Source organism: Poecilia reticulata, chromosome 19 (genome assembly GCF_904066995.2).
Source record: "Poecilia reticulata chromosome 19, P_reticulata-male-v2, whole genome shotgun sequence".
NCBI lineage: Eukaryota > Metazoa > Chordata > Actinopteri > Cyprinodontiformes > Poeciliidae > Poecilia > Poecilia reticulata.
Window position 1 is genome coordinate 657,773 of NC_088848.1, and position 20,903 is coordinate 678,675.

General features: G+C 47.8%; 1 protein-coding gene across 16 annotated transcripts; it reads right to left on the reverse strand.

Moving 5' to 3' along the window:
- Window positions 1–467: 467 nt before the first annotated feature.
- On the reverse strand, window positions 468–20,635 carry mrtfba (myocardin related transcription factor Ba). Of its 16 annotated transcripts, none has more exons than XM_081600834.1 (20): window positions 20,479–20,635; window positions 15,932–16,169; window positions 13,656–13,721; window positions 13,469–13,524; window positions 12,487–12,562; window positions 12,242–12,403; window positions 11,994–12,175; window positions 11,792–11,914; window positions 10,863–11,119; window positions 8,889–9,036; window positions 6,955–7,992; window positions 6,142–6,243; window positions 5,916–6,065; window positions 5,747–5,833; window positions 4,954–5,014; window positions 3,577–4,441; window positions 3,397–3,456; window positions 3,217–3,366; window positions 3,052–3,066; window positions 468–3,006 (listed from the first exon to the last, which is right to left on the reverse strand). In XM_081600834.1, the coding sequence occupies exons 2-16, from the start codon at window positions 16,092–16,094 to the stop codon at window positions 3,993–3,995; spliced, it is 3,120 nt and encodes a 1,039-aa protein (XP_081456960.1). In that variant the 5' UTR covers window positions 16,095–16,169; window positions 20,479–20,635; the 3' UTR covers window positions 468–3,006; window positions 3,052–3,066; window positions 3,217–3,366; window positions 3,397–3,456; window positions 3,577–3,992. The 16 variants fall into 16 exon arrangements, with proteins under 16 accessions (XP_081456960.1, XP_081456958.1, XP_081456962.1 ...); XM_081600832.1 differs by having other exon boundaries at window positions 3,127–3,366; XM_081600836.1 differs by having other exon boundaries at window positions 3,337–3,441; window positions 3,622–4,441.
- Between the last annotated feature and the right edge of the window lie 268 nt (window positions 20,636–20,903).

Genomic DNA, 20,903 nt, shown 5'->3' on the forward strand with positions numbered 1-20,903 from the left:
GATTAGTCAATTATTCATATACTTCACCCAGCTTCCCACAGAATGATGCTGCCACCACCATGTCAAACCTGCTTCCATAATTTCAGATTTACTCGAGCAGATTATTAAAAGCAAGAAAATCTCTTAAATTGCAAAAGAAAAAAATGCTAAATAATTTTATATTTACTGTAAAATATGTATATATAACTTGTTTCTTTACGCAGTGATGTTTGCCTTTCGGATCTCTACTGACATGGTGGTGCTGAACAGAACCAGTCGGGTCCATTTCTCCCAGTCAAAAGCACCAACTGGGTGGAAACTGGGTTCATACTGGTCAGACTGGTCAGACTGGGAGCATCATGGACTGAGCTCTGAACTCCACCATGTCTGTGGAGCTGATTTCTGTTTTCCATGTTGGGAAACGTTTGTGACCAAAACGGCGTTTTACTTTCACCTCAAACCGAAACGGATGAAACTTCAACCTGGGATCAGAATCATAAACACTCACTTTTATTAGCACATAGAAGCAAACTGTACTCATATATACACACGTCTCAGAGTATTTACAAAATAACGAGCCCATGGATGGTACACATGTATAAAAATATGCATTACATCTATAGAAATATGTACACAATGTGCAAAACGTATGGCATTCCAACAGGAGGCGTGGCATGGGGCAGCGCAGGTCAAGATGGCCGACATCAGCTGATCCGCTCAGATGTGTGACTGAGCAGCTGTTATTGCTTTGAGTCGTCCTCGCCTGCTACGGATCGCCTGGTCCACAGGAAGTCAACCGGGTGTCCAAACCTATGGCGCGGGGGCCAAAAATGTCTCCAGGTGTCAAACATTTTAGTGTTTTTGCAAAAACTCTCATGTTTTTGTTTTTGCCTGAATCTGAACATGACAGCAAGCGATAAATTATTGTAGATTTAAAACGTAAAAAGTTTTTGCAACTTTGCCAGATCAAAAAAAAAAAAATCGTATCCGAGTTTTTTTCAGGTTGATCATGTTTTTCTACATTTTTGTCTTTATGGCTCATCTTGCTTTATTTTGAAAAGTCTACAATTTAGTGACTGATTATACAAATTAAATTTAAAGCAAAAACTTGTGTTGCACTTTTTCCATTTTAATATCTTATATTGTCCGTGTGTTTTTGAAACTTTGGTTTAAATCTGTTTAAAATCTGGACTAAAGGTCAGAGGTCAGGAGGCCCCCGAGCCGCACTTTGGACACCCTGAAGTAAACAGCAGAGAGATAAACAGGAAGTCCTCAGAGTCATCCAACCAATCAGAGGAGAGAAAGAAGTAAACAGCTGCTCGACGAGTTTGGAATAAAACCACAGCAAGGTGATGAAGAGCAGGAAACCGACCAATCAGGTTAGAGCAGACGGTCGCCCTCTAGTGTTCATCTAGAGAACTGCAGGAAAAACCGCAACAATCAGGAAATTTACCTGCAGCTCAACATTCAGATGAGGAAATGGAAACATGGAGTGGCCGACCCAACATGGCAACCCGGTGACCCAACATGGCAACCCGGTGACCCAACATGGCAACCCGGTGACCCAACATGGCAACCCGGTGACCCTGCTAGCTGGACCCAAAACATGCAGAGACGACATGCAGAGGAACAGTAACATGCTTCTCTCTCTCTCTCTCTCTCACACACACACACACACACACACACACACACACACACACACACACACACACACACACACACACACACACACACACACACACACACACACACACACACACACACACACACACACACACACACATGCAAAAGTATTCAAACTACTGCAGCTGTCACAGTACAACCACTAACTACAGCAGTTTGTTCACAGGATCATTTGTTTGTTAAAACGATAAAATGAGTTGACATGTTATCTAATAAATTCCTTAGCAACAGATTAAAAATGTCAAGTTTTGTTTTTTTAGCTGGTGGAACATTTGAATGTTCCTAAAGAGAAGCATAAAAACATCATGTGCAAAGTTTCCTGGGTTGTTTTTCCATCAAGCATCTGACTGAGAACCAGTCGTCTCCCCCTGCTGCTTTCTGGAGCTTCTCTTTCCACATCCTCAGATTCTACAGATTATGGATCCGGTCAGCTGGTCAGATTAGTCCTGCAGGTTCACACCTGGACGGACCGTCTGGACCTGGCCGACTCGGACTGACTGGCCACTTTGCAGCCCCCATCTTGGAGAAGTTGCCAGTTTGGGTCTGGGTCGGATCGGGCCCCTGTTCCTGGCTGGTTGGGGAATGGAGGCTCCTGCCTCCATCTGGAGCTTCATGCCGCCGTATCGTCCTTCTAGCCAACCTCAGATGACCTCTGACCTCTGCCTGTCGCTGCCTCAGGTCTGAACGGTTTCCTGTCGTCTGTTTAGTTCATTACTTTTAGAAACAGTAATTATTACTTTAGTTTCATCAGAACAAGATTAGTCTACAAATGATGGACTTATTATTAAATACGGGGGAAAATGCAGTTTTATACTTTTACCTTTTTGTCTTTTGGTTTGTTTTACTTTATATTTCCTCTAATTCATATAAAACACGTTGAACTGCTTGAATAAAATGAAGATTTTCTGGTTTTTCCTGTTGGATCAGGATAAAAAAAATGTTTTTTCTTCACATTTCAGAACAAAAAAACTTCATTTTGCTTTAGATTGTAAAATATTTACAGAAATGCTTGATAGAAAAACAGCTGATCATATTGTGATTTATTTTTTATGCTTCCCTTTATTACGATTTTTTCCCTCATAACCATTTTATTTTTCCACAATAAAAACTTTGAAATAGTTTTATGTTTTACTTGCTCTTGAATTTTTAAAGTCGAGAGAAAAAGATTCAGAAAGCTTTGATGTGCTGCAATGATCAGAGTTCAGACACGGCGGTGGCAGCATCATGCCTCTGAGCTCTGGATCCCAGAGGAACCGACAGCGAATAACCACCAACCTTACAGGCCACCGTAGCTTTGACTTTCTATTGGTCGCCTCGCAAGTAAGCCAACCGGGTCACCAGAAGCTGCAGCACCAGAACCTGCAGCACCAGAAGCTGCAGCTCCAGAACCTGCAGCTCCAGAAGCTGCAGCACCAGAAGCTGCAGCACCAGAAGCTGCAGCACCAGAAGCTGCAGCACCAGAACCTGCAGCACCAGAAGCTGCAGCACCAGAACCTGCAGCACCAGAAGCTGCAGCTCCAGAACCTGCAGCACCAGAAGCTGCAGCTCCAGAACCTGCAGCACCAGAACCTGCAGCACCAGAACCTGCAGCACCAGAAGCTGCAGCACCAGAACCTGCAGCACCAGAACCTGCAGCACCAGAACCTGCAGCACCAGAAGCTGCAGCTCCAGAACCTGCAGCACCAGAACCTGCAGCACCAGAACCTGCAACACCAGAAGCTGCAGCTCCAGAACCTGCAGCTCCAGAACCTGCAGCACCAGAAGCTGCAGCTCCAGAACCTGCAGCACCAGAACCTGCAGCTCCAGAAGCTGCAGCTCCAGAACCTGCAGCTCCAGAACCTGCAGCTCCAGAACCTGCAGCTCCAGAACCTGCAGCTCCAGAACCTGCAGCTCCAGAAGCTGCAGCTCCAGAACCTGCAGCTCCAGAACCTGCAGCACCAGAACCTGCAGCACCAGAACCTGCAGCACCAGAACCTTCTCAGTCTCATTAATCAGGAAGAAGCTGCTGCCGGTTCCGGGTCGGCGTCTTTAGAACTACATTCAGTTGGTGGGCGGGCCGCCGTGTCTCCATGGCAACCAGGCGGTGCCGATATGCCGTGTTCACATTGGTTTGTTCTGACGGGAAGCGGTTCCTCTTTAGTGCATAGTTCTGATCCAGACGGGCGGTTCTGATGGGACCAACCTGAACTGGACCGGGTCAGCAGAACCCGGTGGCTCCGTCCGGGTCCAAACCGTATTTACAGTAACCTTCCTCATCGTCTTCATTCGGTTCCAGTGGAATCCTGACTTCAGGGATCAGAAGCCCGTTTGGGTCGGTGGTTCTGGTCGGGTCAGTCGAAGTGCAGCTGCATGTCGTGCGGCTCCAGGAACTCGGCGGGGAACCCGGCGGGCCCCGGGGGGGCGGGGCCGTCCAGCCACTCCATGCCGTCCAGGTTCGGGTCGAACAGCGCCAGGCCCAGCGCCGACCCGGCCGGGTCCGAGAAGGACAAGTCCGTGGTATCCATGGGAACGAACGAGTCGGCCAGCTGGCCCCGCAGCTCCTCCATCAAGCCCCGGGTCCGCGGGTCCGACGCCGGCGCCGTCTCCGCCAGCGTCCGCTCCAAGAAGGCCTCCAGCTGGCCGTCCAGAACCGGCGGGTCCAGAACCAGCGGGCCCAGCTGGACCTGAGGCGGCGAGCGGGACAGCGCCGAGCCGACAGGAAGTGTAGTGATGCTCGCCGTCACCGGGTGAGTCTTAGTCAGAGCGCCGGCGGCGTCCTGAGGCAGGAAGGGAGGGATTTCTGAGAGGAGAAGAAGAAACGTCAACATGGAGATTATTACGACATTAACCAGATTATTACGACATTAACCAGATTATTACGACATTAACCAGATTATTACGACATTAACCAGATTATTACGACATTAACCAGATTATTAAGACATTAACCAGATTATTAAAACATTAACCAGATTATTAAAACATTAACCAGATTATTACGACATTAACCAGATTATTACGACATTAACCAGATTATTACGACATTAACCAGATTATAAACTCGTCTGCTCTCATATAAGTGCATCATTGATGAGTTCAGGTTTTCGACCTCCTGACCCCACTGAGGGTCGAGGATGTTGGAAAACGGATGGATGGAGTTTTATGTCTCATAAACTGAAAGTCTGTCTTTTTAATACATTTTATCTCATTTCCTGTTTTATTAATTTTTTCTGTGACGTGAAATTTTCTCATTACAAACAAATAATTTACCTGAATTTATGTCCAACTTCAGTTTAAATGATTTTAACTCACCTCCGCTCTCCACCAGGATGTCGAACAAATCGTCCATGTGCTGGCTGGTTGCCGTGGGAACCTGAAAAAAAACATTTATTCATCCACTAGACTGGAATAAACTGATATTTGCTCCAGAACCGGAACCGAGGAACCGGACCCAGAGAGGTCAGAACCGTTCAGTCGCACCAAGTCTGAGTAAAGGAAACCATGACGATGAAATAAAATAAATAAATGTGCTAAATGTGAAGAAGGCGTCTGTTTGTCTTCCCCTGAGGGCCAGGGGCCCCCCTCAGTCCCCCCTGAGGGCCAGGGCCCCCCGCCGGCCCCCTCTGAGGGCCAGGGCCCCGCCCCCCCAGTCCCCTCTGAGGGCCATGGGCCCCCCTCAGTCCCCCCTGAGGGCCAGGGGCCCCCCTCAGTCCCCCCTGAGGGCCATGGGCCCCCCTCAGTCCCCCCTGAGGGCCATGGGCCCCCCTCAGTCCCCCCTGAGGGCCAGGGGCCCCGGCCTCCCGTCCCCCTCTGAGGGCCAGGGGCCCCCGCCGGCCCCCTCTGAGGGTCGCCCCTGGATAAAATGTAGCAAAGCGTAAAATCTGGAGAATCCAGATGAGCCGTTGTCATGGTGACCAGCAGCCACTCTACTCAGTGTTCACCAGATGCTCCTCATTGGCTGAGCAGAATCGGACCGGATCGGGTTCTGGGGGGACCGGATCATCACCAGCTGGGTCTCTGGGTCCGTTACAAAACTCCTAGTTTCAGATAACTGCCGTCCTTCCAACGCGGGTCGGGTCAGCTTCAGAACCGGGTCGGACCTCACCTGGCCGGCGGCCTGCAGGCTGCGGCTCTGCTTCACGGCGTCTTCGTAGCGGGGCGGCTCCCTGGGCGGCTGCAGGACGAAGGTCTGCTGCGGGGGGAGAGGCAGAGGAAGGCCGGGCCGGGTCAGAACCAGAACCAGCAGCGGCTCAGACCCAGCAGCGGGTCGGTACCTTGCTCAGCGGGCCGTTGGACGCCTGGTGGTTGGGGGACGTGTGGGGAGACGCTCTGCTCTCTGGAGAACGCTGCAGGAAGCGCTGAGGGCTGGACTCGGGCCGGTTCTGGTTCCCCAGAGCGGCCGGGCTGCTGCACAGCGTCAGAGTCTGGAGGAGAAGGTTCCATCAGAGACTGGTTCTGGTTCCATCATGGTTCTACTGGGCCGGAGCGGCTCAGACTGACCTGCAGCAGCGGCGGCTGCTGATTGGCTGAGACCTCCATGTTGGCGCTCTGCAGCTGATTCTGGACCAGACCCGGACCGGAGGACGGCGCCGAGAGGACCGGCTGACAAACACAGGAGGTAACTTTACACAGAACCAGAACCAGAACTTCTCCAGATCTAGTTACTTTACATCAGTTCTGGACCGTAAATCAATAGATATATTTATCAATACCAACAGATGATACTACTGATAGAATGTTCACTGATCCAGAACCGCACAGCATTCTGGGAGATGCATGCAGAGTCAGGCTCTCAACGCTAGCTAAGCTAGCGCCAACCAACTCGCCCGCTCTCTGGTTGCTTAGCAACACCCTGCTGGGTGACGGGTGCAGCAGTCTCAGGTTTCCCCACCTGGTCTCACCTGCTTACCAATAAAAGCCTAAATGTCAGTTTGGCTGCATTTCAGATATTTAAAGGGAACCACGATTATTTATAACAATATCCTTACTGGGAAATATTCATCTTCGATGTAAAAACCTAATACTGCAGGTTATTTAGCTTTTATACATTTTAATAAAACATTCTCCGTTTGTGCAGTTTGGTTTCTGAGACATTAAAAATGATTTTTTAGGTCATCCAGAGGTCACCATCCCCCATTTTGCTCCAAATCGGACCAGAGTGGCTCCTTCCTTAGTGCTACTGCAGGTTTGTGCCGTTAAAACTAGTTGGATGTTGGATATTCGAGCTCCGCGGAGTGAAAGACAAGAATTTAAAAACATGGTGCGTGTCCTTGGAGCGGCTTTAAGGCCGCTAACACGCTACAGCGTGCCTACCTGCAGACTGATGGCGCCGCTGTTCGGCAGCTGGATGGCGCCGCTGTTCGGCAGCTGGATGGCGCCGCTGTTCGGCAGCTGGATGGCGCCGCTGTTCGGCAGCTGGATGGCGCCGCTGTTCGGCAGCTGGATGGCGCCGCTGTTGGGCAGCTGGATGGCGCCGCTGTTCGGCAGCTGGATGGCGCCGCTGTTGGGCAGCTGGATGGCGCCGCTGTTCGGCAGCTGGATGGCGCCGCTGTTCGGCAGCGAGACCGGGACGAAGATCTGGGTGGTGGTCTGGCCCGCCGCGGTCAGCAGCGTTTGCGGCTGACCCAGGACCCCGGCAGGGTGGCTGATGAAGAACTGCTGCAGGCCGGGGGCTGCGCGCTGGCCCTGGGGGGCCGGCGGGGGGCCGGCCCGGTTCTGGATCTGAGCGATGATCTGGGTTTGGGTCTGGAGCTGCAGCGGCTTCCCGGCCGACACCGTCACGTCCTCCAGCTTCACCACCTGGGGGCTCAGGACGGCGGCGCCGGAGGAGCAGCTGGACAGAACCGGGCCCTCCATCTTCACGGCGCCGGAGCTCAGAACCGGGTCGGCCTGGCCCCTCTTCTCCACCTCCAGCTGCATCTTGAGCTCCTCCACCAGCCGCTGCTCCCGCTCCAGCTTCCTCATCAGATCCTCGATCTGCCGCTGCTTCTCGTGCAGCCGCCGGTCCCGCTCCTCCGGACGGGGCGAACCGGAACCAGAACCCGGCTGGGCTTCGGCCTCAGACATGCTGACGTCCGGCCGCAGAGCGGCCGGGTCCGAGGGGATGGGTGAGCTAGGCGGGGTGGAGCACATCCTCTCTGGCGCCGCCTGCTGGACTGGAAGAACGATGGCAGGCGCGGCAGAGGAAGAGACCTCCATGGGCACGGAGGAGGCGGCGGTGGATGTGGGAACGCCAGGTGGAGTCGGCAGGGAGGAGTTTTCCTGGAACGGCTTCAGCCTCTCTATCAGGTCCGTTTTGGTTCCAGAAACCGGCAGACCGCGCAGCTTCAGCTCCAGCTTCAGCTCGGCCACCTGGAAACAGCAGGAGGGAGAAACGCAGCTCAGCACGTCCACTGGACCCAACCAAACTCAGTTAAAACAGAAATAAAAACCAAAACAGAAATAAAGTGGATTATGATGTTTATTAATCAACAGAATGGACATTTTGGAGCTCATTTTAATTTATCATGGGATTAATTTATTAATTGTTTATTGCGACAGATCAAGTGGAGCTGAATAAAATCTGAAGGTTTACTTGTGAGGTTTTCCTCTTTGACCTTCTAAACTATGAATTAGTTTTTGAATGTGCTAGCTTAGATTAGTAAATTACACATTTTTATACACCTTTAAAGAGTTAATTGCATTTTCATTCCTGACAGGAACCTTTGTTTCCATACGTTTCTGGTACGCCCTTCAATCCGACGCACAGCTACATCCGCTAACAGCAGCGATGGAAGCTGCTCCTCTAATTTCTGACTCTAAACGATCTGATTGGACAATCAATAAGAACTTTGTAGTGTTCATGTTGTGCTAAGAGCAGTTAGCTTAGCACTGAAGCTTTGCTAGCCTAAAATAGCATTTGGATGCTAATATGTAGCAGCTAATGCTAATGTTAGCGTTACAGTCCAGACAAATCTCTGATGTTCAGATTTGATATTAAATAATTTAGCAGAAAAAATTGGTTTGAATTAAAAATGTTGTTTATTTTGTCTATGTTTTGACTAAAATGAACTGGATTAAAGGAGTCAACTGATTCCCAACATTATTTAAATCTAAACCATCCCATAATATCTCTGGCTGAATGTTTGTTCATCATTTGCTTCACAGTTCAGCTCCTCTTTGTTTAAATAAATCATTTTGTGTCTCTAATGTGAGTAAATCTGGTAAAACTAGAAGAGGGATGAATATTTCTGCAGGTGTGTGGATACCTTCATCTCGTCCAGGTTGGCTGGCAGGACTCCTGGCTTGCGATTGGCCAGCAGGTTGTTGGGCTGCGGGGCGGCGGGGGGCAGAGACACTACGATGGAGGTGGGGAGGGCGCCGACGCCGCCGCTGCTCTGACTCTCTGCCACCGGCCTGCAAGAGGAAATCATTTATTATTTATGATCCATATCACTGGATCAGAAAAGGGCGGCCATGTCAACATTACGACAACTAGCTCTGCTCCAAGGGTTCCACATTTCAGTAAGCTTTAATTACATTATTATTATTATTACAGCAGGAGAAAACAGGAAGTAGGTTAGCTATGCTAGCTTGACTTTGATAACTTTAGCATGTTTGGTATGTTTTGATTCAGCTAGCACTAAAATAAACACACACACACACACACACACACACACACACAGGTGTTGGTTTATGAATACGACATCCATCCATATGTTACTGGACTGAACAGAACCGGTTAGCCGCTAAAGCTAGCAACGCACACCTGCAGCCATTACCACGCATCAAATCAATACTTATTAAATGTTGCTGAAGGTGCTAGTCTTTACTTTTTCACAGAAACGAGAGAAGAACACGAACTGGCAGAGATCTTAAACATTTTATTCATTTCTAATCCAATTTCTGTAAAATGTGACTTAAACTGTTGTTTTGTTCTGTAAAATACGTTGAGTTCCTGTATGTAAACTGATAAACAGCATCAGACCAAACGAGAACGAAATGCTTTGAAATATAAGACAAAAAGTTAAATATATTTACAGAAACAAAACAGTTCTGCAGTTTTTATGATCAGCCTGAACACAGTGGTGGTTAATTGATTAGCTATTGAATCAATCAAATTAAACTTGTTGAATCAGAGAGACGGTGTGTGTGTGTCTGTGTGTGTGTCTGTGTCTCTGTGTGTGTGTGTGTGTGTGTGTCTGTGTGTGTGTGCGTCTGTGTGTGTGTCTCTGTCTGTATGTGTCTCTGTGTGTGTCTCTGTCTGTGTGTGTGTCTCTGTGTGCGTGTGTGTCTCTGTGTGTGTCTGTGTGTGTCTCTGTGTGTGTGTGTCTCTCTGTGTCTCTGTGTGCGTGTGTGTCTCTGTGTGTGTCTGTGTGTGTGTGTGTGTGTGTGTGTGTGTGTGTGTCTCTGTGTGTGTGTGTGTCTCTGTGTGTGTCTGTGTGTGTCTCTGTGTGTGTGTGTCTCTCTGTGTCTCTGTGTGCGTGTGTGTCTCTGTGTGTGTCTGTGTGTGTCTCTGTGTGTGTCTCTGTCTGTGTGTGTGTCTCTGTGTGCGTGTGTGTCTCTGTGTGTGTCTGTGTGTGTCTCTGTGTGTGTGTGTCTCTCTGTGTCTCTGTGTGCGTGTGTGTCTCTGTGTGTGTCTGTGTGTGTCTCTGTGTGTGTGTGTCTCTCTGTGTCTCTGTGTGTGTGTGTCTCTGTGTGTGTCTCTGTGCGTGTCTGTGTGTGTGTGTGTCTCTGTGTGCGTGTGTGTCTCTGTGTGTGTCTGTGTGTGTCTCTGTGTGTGTGTGTGTGTCTCTGTGTGTGTGTGTGTGTGTGTCTGTGTGTGTGTCTGTGTGTGTGTGTGTGTGTGTGTGTGTGTGTGTGTCTCTGTGTGTGTGTCTCTGTGTGTGTGTCTCTGTGTGTGTGTCTGTGTGTGTCTCTGTGCGTGTCTGTGTGTGTGTGTGTCTCTGTGTGTGTGTCTGTCTCTGTGCGTGTCTGTGTGTGTGTGTGTCTCTGTGTGTGTCTGTGTGTGTGTGTGTGCGTGTGTGTCTCTGTGTGCGTGTGTGTGTCTGTGCGTGTCTGTGTGTGTGTGTGTGTGTGTCTCTGTGTGCGTGTATGTGTCTGTGTGTGTGTCTCTGTGTCTGTGTGTGTCTCTGTGTGTGTCTGTGTGTGTCTCTGTGTGTGTGTCTCTGTGTGTGTGTCTCTGTGTGTGTGTTTCTCTGTGTGTGTGTCTCTGTGTGTGTGTCTCTGTGTGTGTCCCCTACTTGAGCGACGCCGGCAGGATGGTCTGGTAGTTGTAGTGCTGCTGCTGCTGCTGCTGCTGACTGAGGATCTGCAGCTGCAGGAAGAGCTGCTGCTGCTGCAGCAGGCGGGCGTAGGACGAGTCCATGGGCGGCTCGCCGGCGTCCTGCTTCTGGTCCGGAGGGACGTACTGGTGGTACTTCAGCTTCTTCACACGCGACTTGGCCTCTTTGCCCTTCTTGCTGCGGCTCTTCTCAGACAGACTTTTCTGTTGGCTTTGCTGGAATTTAATCAGGAAAGAAACTGAATGAACTGACCTGCAGCAGGTTTCACACAAAACATTGTGTTAAAAACAGTAAATATAAAGATGATGATAATAATAATATACTGTTGAAGGCAGTGCAATAACAATGTTAAATAATAAAAAGTAAAGTGTCAAACAGCGAACACAGCCGCCTATCGCCATGACGACGCTGTGCTGCTGCATCAATCCTGTAAAAACAAACTGAAGTTCACGGTGAGTTCACTGTAAAACACCAAACTGCACCAGGTATTTGTCTGGTTTCTAATGCAAACATATTATTACTCTGAAAACAAAACTAATGTAAGTAACTTTTCAGAAAGATGCCGGAGCTTTTGAGAGTCAATACCTAATATAGATTTTTCATTGACAGATTATTCCCTTCGTACAGGTGAAATAATCTGCCAGAGAAAATAACAATATTCTAACAATTATTGACTGAAAATAACCTTCTATATTTCACTGAAAAGTTCATTGTAAGTATTTTAGTGTAATAAGATACTTTCATCAGAAACTAGACAAAAATACCTGGTAGGGTTTTGTGTTTTTACAGTGAGCTCATCATAAGTCATATTTTACAGTGATCTGATTGGCTGTCCTCGCTCCAGGTGCGCTTGTTTTGCTTCAGGCGAGGCGGAGCGTCGTTCTCACCTTGACCAGAGTCGGCCCCGGTTTGGGAGGCGTGGTGGTGGGCGGGGCATGCTGGACAGGTGGACAGGTGAGAGGCTGCTCATTGGCTGAGGCCGGCTTTGGGAAGTCTGCGCCTGGAAGAGGCTGAAGCAGCAGAAAAAGAGTTGAAATAACCATGAGTGTAAATCCTCCTGAAACCAGCGGGGGGCGCTCCGTCTCTGACCTGCAGCATGGCGATGGCAGGCAGTACTGCGGGCGCCGGGCCTGGGGGCGGGGTTTCCGGGACTCTGCTCTCTCCAGGTGAGGGGGCGGAGCCCTGAGACTCCTGGCTGGCCGGTTGCTCTGGAGACACGGCGTCGTAGCAACCGTCCTCCTCCAGAACCTTGGGGTAGTTGACCTGGCCCACTGCGGGTCAGCAGAGCCGTCAGTGATGGCCGCGCCCGGCGGGGCGTTCCGGCGGCGGCGGCTCACCTATGATGGCCTCCTTGAGGCTGGACGCCACCGGCAGGATGTTCTTCTCCACCAGCTCCATGGGGCCGGGCCGCTGGGCGATCTTCTCGTTCAGGTTGTCGGCCAGCCGCGCCCGCTTCAGCTTCATCTGGGTCGCCTGCAGCGACGGCTCCGCCCCCGTCTCTGCAGGGGGAGGAGCCAAAACGTCACGCACTCAGAAAAACAGCAACGCGTCACACGGCTTCAAAGATGGAGGACAGCAGCACCTTGCAGGATGTGCATCCGGACCAACTCGGCGCGCTCCGGCCGGCTGCGGATCTTATGCTTCAGGAAGTTCTCCGTCTGAAAACAAGCCAGGATGCCAGCAAACGACTCATCTGGTTAATACAGATAATAATAATAATCAGATAATTTAGTAATCGAGTTTCAACTGGAGCTAAAAAGGCCGAAAGAACAAATGAAGCCAAAGCCGAACAGAAAAACTAATGTTTACGGTAGAAATCTTCTTCTTCTGTAAATCCGTCCTACCAGAACTCCTGAAGTTCAGCTTCAGCTTCATGTTCTGGAAAATCCATCAATCACCTTTAGCCGTTCAATTATTAGTCAATAATAATCTCCAGATCCGTTCTGCTGACGTTCAGCTGCAGGCGAATCCTCCGCTTCAAACTTTATTACATTTTAGGCAAGAAATGTTTTTTATTCCAATAAAGGAATCAATTTATTATTTACATCTTTTAATCTATTTCTAATTTTATATAAAGAGACTCCAGTGGTTAAATGGCTCTGTACCCCATTAATCACCACAATAATTGAATACTAACAATATTAGACAGTTATGAGCTCAGCTTTAGTAAATTAGTAAAATATCTAATAAAAGATGCAGATCTTCTTTAAAACGCATCGAAATCACAGAAGTAACTTCAAATTAATACTATTATCAATAATGATCAATAATTTATCTCCATCCATTTCAGGCATGAAAAGAAAAGCAGAATTCCCCTAAAGAGATTTAATATTAACCAATTTTTAAATATTGGTTAATAATAACCAATAATAACCAATAATAAACCATAATGGTTAATATTGGCTTAACCAATAATATTGGTTATTAAACCATCAATAATAACATGTTTCTGATGCTTTCCATCAGTGGCGGCCATATTGGATAGTGAACTTCCACGGTTTCCGTTCGGAGCAGAAATCTGAAGCGCGTCCAGCCTAAAGGAGGCGCTGTGGAGTTTTCCTCACCCTGGCTCGCTCCAGGCTGCGGATCTGGCCGTGGAACGCTGCTGGGCTCTTCAGGGCTGCGACACAAACAGAGTTCAGTTCTCCTCGTCTTCCTGCGGCGGCCGGCCTGGAACATGTTTACCGACTCGGACCTGAGCGGGTGGCGGCCTGCAGAGCCGCCACCGCGCCCCCCGGCGGCGTTACTCACGCGGCATGATGCCCTGGTCCACCAGCTGCTCCCGGGTCCGCCGCTGCTGCAGCCGCAGCTGCAGGACTGCAGGGAGAGCAGAGACGCGTCATGAAGCAGCAAAACCACAGAACGACACGGGCAGCGGGACCAGAGCAAACGGTAACCATGGAAACGCATCACTTCAGGCCGGACGCCGCTCTGACCTCACCTTACCAGGTCCATGGCTCAGCCGAGAGCCGCTTAGAAAGACTTTACATCAGCACTGAAAACCTCTAAACAACGAGAAGGAAAATATGGTGGATCCTATAATTAAAAATGGATCCACCACTATTACTTTGACTTTTCCTCCAATCAGCACATGGCATCAGGTTGCTGTGAGAATGTGAGACTTTGAGCTGCTTCCTTTCACTGCTGCAATGTCCAATAAAACCACTGTCAGGCTGTCCTTGTTGGCAGAAACCTCCTGATCTGATGGATCAGTAACCAAGAACTGGAGCAGAAATTACATCCACTAGTTAAAATGTTTCTTTCTTTAACTGGTTTCTTTTATCTGAAGTGGTTACCTCCACATGTGATGAATGCCAGGCAGGCTGGCTCTCCTCAGTGCTTTTAAATCTCTGGGTAGGTTGCCTGTCTGCTAGGTCTCTGCTGCCTCTCGGCACACATTTTCTCCTGACTGCCCAATATATCTGCAGCTAAATTAATCACTTCTTCTGTTTCTCAGTCACAGGCTGCCGTTCTTTCTTTCTACATATTTTCTTTCTACATATTTTCTTTCTACATATTTTTCAGCTACAGTCATGGAAATTAATGCGACCACAACGAGCCACACGGTCCAACGCAATTTAAAAGAAAAGCTGCTCCTTTTTAAACAGAGACGATGACTTCAGATTTCGGAGGCCAAAGGCTCGGCGGCATGTTTCCGTTTGCTATTTTTAAACGCATTACGACTGACTTGCTAAAACACAAAACCTTACCAGATATTTCCGTTTCTACTGCAAACATCTGAGTGCACTAAAAATAAGACTTTATAATAACTTTACAGTAAAATGTAGGAGCTTGTTTTGAATCAGGAAATCCTTAATAGTGTTAAAAGAGCAGATTGTTATAAGGAGAAAATGTCAAGTGAAAAATAATCAGTCAGTGTAACTAGAACGTTTTAGAATCAATATTAAGGAATTATTAAGATAATTTATTAGGAGAAATCAGTCTAAGAAGCAGGAGCAACAATAAGAACAGGACAAACAGCCACAAATGTATCCTCTTCATGCTGCTCTTCATCATCTGGGCCTCCTGTTGCTCTGAAACAACCGACTGAAAACCAGGAGCATGAAGGAGGATTTAATGAGCGTCGTCGTTTCTGCTGACCGCAGCAGGCGAGCCGCCAACATGGCGACACATCAGCACCTGCATGGCCGCCGCCGCCGCAGAGAGAGCTCTGCTGGGAAACTACCACTCACACTTTCCACTGGTGGGACGCTGCCAGTCTGCCTGGGAGAACTGGGATTAAACGGTTGGCCAATCAGATCGCGGCGCGCTGTAATGACCCGGATCAGAACCAGACGGGTCCAAACGCTGGAGGAGTCTGGGAAGACTAATGATGATGATGGCCTTGTTTAGCCAAGATGGCTGCTGGAGGAGACGTTAGGTCAACATGCAGCTGATCGTCTTCATAAATAATAATAATATTTTATAATAATAAACTCTGGATCAGTTTCAGAAACATTTTTATCTAAATAAACCAAAACGACTTCATTCTGCTGCAACTTTTTTCTCGCAATATTATGACTTTATTCTCCTCGTCGCTGCAGCATCAGGATCGTTACTGCTGCAGCGGAATCGTTGCTGCAGCAGCAGCAACATCAACATCGTTACTGCAGCATCAGGATCGTTGCTGCAGCATCAGGATCGCTGCCGCAGCATCAGGATCGTTGCCGCAGCATCAGGATCGTTGCCGCAGCATCAGGATCGTTACTGCTGCAGCATCAGGATCGTTGCCGCAGCATCAGGATCGTTACTGCTGCAGCGGAATCGTCGCTGCTGCAGCATCAGGATCGTTGCTGCAGCGGAATCGTCGCTGCTGCAGCATCAGGATCGCTGCTGCAGCATCAGGATCGCTGCTGCAGCATCAGGATCGCTGCTGCAGCATCAGGATCGCTGCTGCAGCATCAGGATCGCTGCTGCAGCAGCAACATCAACATCGTTGCTGCAGCATCAGGATCGCTGCTGCAGCAGCAGCATCAACATCGTTGCTGCAGCATCAGGATCGCTGCCGCAGCAGAGCGTGTTCTCACCGTTCTTGCGCTCGTTGAGCGGCGGCAGGCTCTGCGTGGGCTGCAGCGACAGCTCCTCCATCTCGTGGGTCACCGCCTCGCTCTGTGGGCTCGGCACCAGCAGGCTGGATATCCCACAATCCCCCTCTGCTGCGAGCTGCCGCCGGGACGCCCAGGGCTCCATCCTGCCTCAGGAGGGGGGCGGCCGGGGAGAGCGAGAGAGAGCGGTCTGGGTCACTGGCCCTTTAAGAAAGGCAGCCTGCAGGGAGAAGACTTGTCAGCAGGAAGTAGAAACTGTTTGGAGTGATGTTTGATGTTCCTGTTGGCCTTAAAGCTGCAGTAACTTTTATAAAAAACATTTTTTTACACATTTATTAAATCCGACTCCATGTTGTTCCGGTTCAATATGAAACAGATAAACTGAACTGATCCATCTCTGATCTGCTGCTGTCAGAAGTAATGGACCAAAAACAACCAATCAGAGCCAGGGGGCGGGGCTTAGTGCTGTTATGCGCAAGCCCCGCCCCCTGGCTCTGATTGGTTGAGGACAAACTTTTCGATTTAGATTTTGGTCACAAAGTTTGGTGGATTAAATGAAACTCAGAAGGTCTGATTTTATTTTTAGTGACCAAGTTGATGAACTTTATCATTCAGTCCCATGTTTTTAGTTTGTGTATTTTATTTGTTTTTTCTTTTGCAATATTCTATTGTTTATTCTGATCTTTGTAAATAAAGTAAAAATGATTGTTTTATTTATCATAATGCCAGGTCTTCTCATCTTTTTCTTAAGCAGTGAAATTATGATGCTGTGACTAAATGTTTTGTAAAATTTGCTTCACTGGGAATCAATAAAGATGAAATAAAAAAGGAAGCAGATGTTGGCATCAGAGAGGAAGTTAAAGGTGTGAGAGCAGAGAGCAGGAGGCGGAGCCACAAATAACCTGAAATATTTGGAGAATAATGGTTTGTTACTCAGCAGCAGACGATGACATCATGATGACAAGGGAAACTAAGAATAGAAACGGGCCAAGTTTCTTCCTTCCTCTGGCTGCAGAAACAGGAAGACCAACAATCAGAGGTCAAATAAACTCGGATTCAGATTAACGGCTTTACTGGACGGAAAAGTGAAACACCAGAAGAAGAAAAGTGATCAAACAGAGCGCTCAGCCTCCATCAGGCGGCGACGGCGTCGCCCTAATGAGGCCCTCTGAGCGGCCAATCAGAGAAATGCTGCTGCAGGCGTTTGAAGACGAGTGGGGAGCAAAAGCCATGAAGATGATGATGATGATGATGAAGCAGCACTTGGAAACGCCGGGTGAAGCCTGTGAACACACAGAGCTGCAGCAGGGGCTGATGGGAAAGCTTCAATCAGCGCACAGCTGATGCCTTTTAACGAGCATAACGACTAGAAATCAGTAAATGTTGAAAAAATAAAAGTTTACGTCAAAGCTACGATCGCACGCAGGAAAACGCGACTCAAATCCGACTTTTCTCCCAAAACAAAAACCTGAGCTGAGCTGACGGTTTTCATCAGACCGTCAGCTCAACGGCAGAGTGTCTTCAGTCAGAGGCTTCCGCAGCGCCGCTGCAACACTGACCTCTACAGGACACCAGCCACTCCGCCTCTTCATGATGGGAGTCACGGTTAATTTCTCAAAGTATTTTGGAGCTGAACAGGCCGCAGTAAATATTTTATGTTCAAACCATTTCCAACTTTTAATTGTTTGGTAGTTTTTCTAACATTTGATCCATTAATCATTAACGTTTTGGTCATTAATCTGAAGTGGGTCTGACCCGCCCAATCTGGAGCCCAGAGGTCTGTTTTCAAACCACCGATTCATATCTGGTTTAATAACAACATCCAAACTCCAGTGAGCAGGATTCATAATCATTGTTTCATGTTGAGAGCATCAACATAAGGAGCTTTAACTGGATGAACTGGTCCAATCACATCCTCATCCATCCATAACCTTCTGACTACCTGAAACCACACAGCATAAAACAAGCTTTTATTTTAGAACTGGATTTAATAAAACATTTATTTTGAAAGGAACAAATAATATTTGGGTTAACCGGCAAATTTGGAGAAAATGACTTTCAATGATCAGATGGGAAGAATTTCACAAGCAAAGCAAACAGAGGGAAAGAAATGAAGGGAGAGCCCGGCGGCCATGTTGGATGGATGGATGGATGGATGTCAGCAGGCTGAGCGGAGGAGAGCGAGGAGGAGAAGTAGAGCTGAGCGCTGCAGATCCAGATGGCGGCGCAACGTGTTGCTCTGACATCATCACCGCTCCCTGAACGCCACACGGCGCGGCTTCATCTCAGACACAAATCAGCAGAAGAAGAAGAAGAAAGCCTCAATGAGCTCACACCTGTAGGGAAGGTTCAGGTAACCAGCCGACACGGTACTGCAGCAGCACGTCATCGTTCAGCGTTCCTTCACCCTGGGTGAGTTTGATGTTTCAGAGCAAGCTTGAGGCCCCGCACACACCGCGCAGGGCCACGCCCACACCACCCAGGGCCACGCCCACACCGCCATCAATCATCAGCAGAGACAGTCATAAATCTGATCGTCACAAAAACAAAGATGTGACTGATTATTATTTTACTAATTGATCAGCACAACCTGCAGAATTGTTACTTAAGTTTCATTTATGCTAATTAAAAATGCAAATAAGTTAAAAATCCAATTCCTTTTTTAAAATGAGAAATTTAACATTTTATGTATTTTGTTTCAATAACAGCTTTCCTTTAGTGAACGATGAATTTGCAGCTAAAGAATTATTCTAACATGAGAAAAACTGATCATCAATACAGAACAGAGCTGATCAGCTATTGATCAATAACTGGATGAAACTGATTAATGTGAGATTTTTACAGATTTGAACCAGGAGAAGCTAAAACTGAACTAGGAGTTCTGAACAGATTTACAGATAAATTAGTTTTTCCATCTTAAATTCTAGATGTTTGTATTTATTGTAAAGTTTTGGCTTCATTTCTGCTCTGAATAAGTTTTATTTTCAGATTCTCTAAACTCCAGTTAATGATTAATGGATATAAAAACACATGATTTGGTTTTAGAAGCGGAAATCCTCTGAAGGGTTTCTGACCACTGGACAGACGCTCCGTCTCGTTTCCTGTCAGAAACAGGAAATGTAAATAGAAATCTGAATAATTTGGGTTCTGACTGTGTATGTAAAGCGTTGGGATTAGATCTGAACAAGGTCGTAATTCAGCTCAGGGTGTGTCCGTTTCTTCTTCCACGGCCTAATCAAAGCTCGCACTAGTCCAGCAAAACCAAAGAGGTTTCAGATTCGCCACACAAAAACAAAAATCCCTGAAAATTTATCACAGATGGAGAAACAGAAAACTGGGCTTCGTGGCAACAACAGATCAATATTTCATAATCCTGATTTCAGCAAAGAGCGGGTTCAAAACGAGGAAATGAGAGCAATAACAGACAGGCGTCTCCACAACAGCAACACAGGGAAGGAGGTCAAAGGTCAGCTCTACTACATACAGGCCTGGACGAGAGGAATGCCAGAGATAAAGACCCAGAAAAAAGAATCAACAAACCACCGACACGTTCAGATTAATAATCACGTGTGAAGAGGGAAAATGTTCAAATTAGTGGATTTAAATAATCTGTAATCTGTGAGACAGAATAGCTCTGAAGATGCTGAGCTGATCGCAGGAAGCAGAGATGAAATGTCCTACTTAAAGCTCAGACTGAACCTTTATGTGGTAGAAAATCAAAGTTCAAACTGGGAGACACTAAAACTGAAAAATACACTTAAATGTTATTCATATTATTAAAAATCTGGCCTTTTCCAGGAGAATCAAGGTGCCTCAGCTCATTGCCTCAGCAACAGCCTTCAGTGTGGAAGTTTAAGCTGAGGAACGCTAAGCTGTTGGCATCAACAAGATGATTTTCAATGGAGGCGAGTCACCTGATTGTTCAGGCTGGCCGACAACTAGACTGCAATATTTACACTTTCTGAGGCTTTGTATTAATTTTATTCAGATATTAAAAAAGATCCACCCACCGCATGATGTCACTTCCTGCCCACGTCCTTTGTGCCTGATGCTTTACAGCGCATTTTATTATTAACTTAGAGAATATGAAGACTGTTTCATATGAGGAACTTTTTCACACAACTTGTTAGCTTAGCATACAGTCCAAACCTCCGGAGAACAAACCGGCCACCTGACAACCAGGTGAGGTGTCTCTGAGCGAGTGACATCACCGTGGGACCGCTGGTGGGAGTGAGTGGGTGTGGGATAAGCTAGCACTGGCTAGCTACCCTAAACCTGACAGGTGAGACTCAAACCGTCAGGTGTCAAAGGTGAAGCGCCGACTGTCATTTCCAGAAAAACGTCCCACGGTAGTGAGCCCACTCTCCCACGCGCCCCTGTGTAGTTTCTCCCCACGCTCGCCTCCTGTCGCGCAGTGTCACATCCCGACCCGTTCCCCAACAACAACCTCCTCTGGTTAGCTGCAGTTAGCTCACTCAGGCTAGCAGGCTAAAAACAAGCCAGAACCGACCCGGCTAGTGGGCTCTTACCGAACTCTGTCGACTCGAAAGCAGAACCCATCCGAGCCGTGGATCAGGACATGTCCACCGGGCTGGAGCAGATTTTTCTTTTCCTGCCGTCTCAATAAGGGGCTGAAGTTTATTTCGCGGAGTAAAATGGCTGCGCCTCGTCTGGCTCCGGGATGCAGTGACGTCAAGACGTTGGAGGGGGAAGGGGCGTGGCCTCCTGATATGGATTCAAAGCCCGCAGGGATTCACACACTTAGGAAAATTTAACTAAGGTTATTTAAACACGGTTCGGCAAAATAATTAAATACGATGCTAAACTGAATTTACAAAACTTTATAATCAGATTTAACTAAAATACAGGTGCGGACATAATTAGACCGGGATTGGAGCAAAACTGCAAAAAGTAAAAGCTCTTTTTTTACTTCAGCACTTTTAAACAAGAAAAA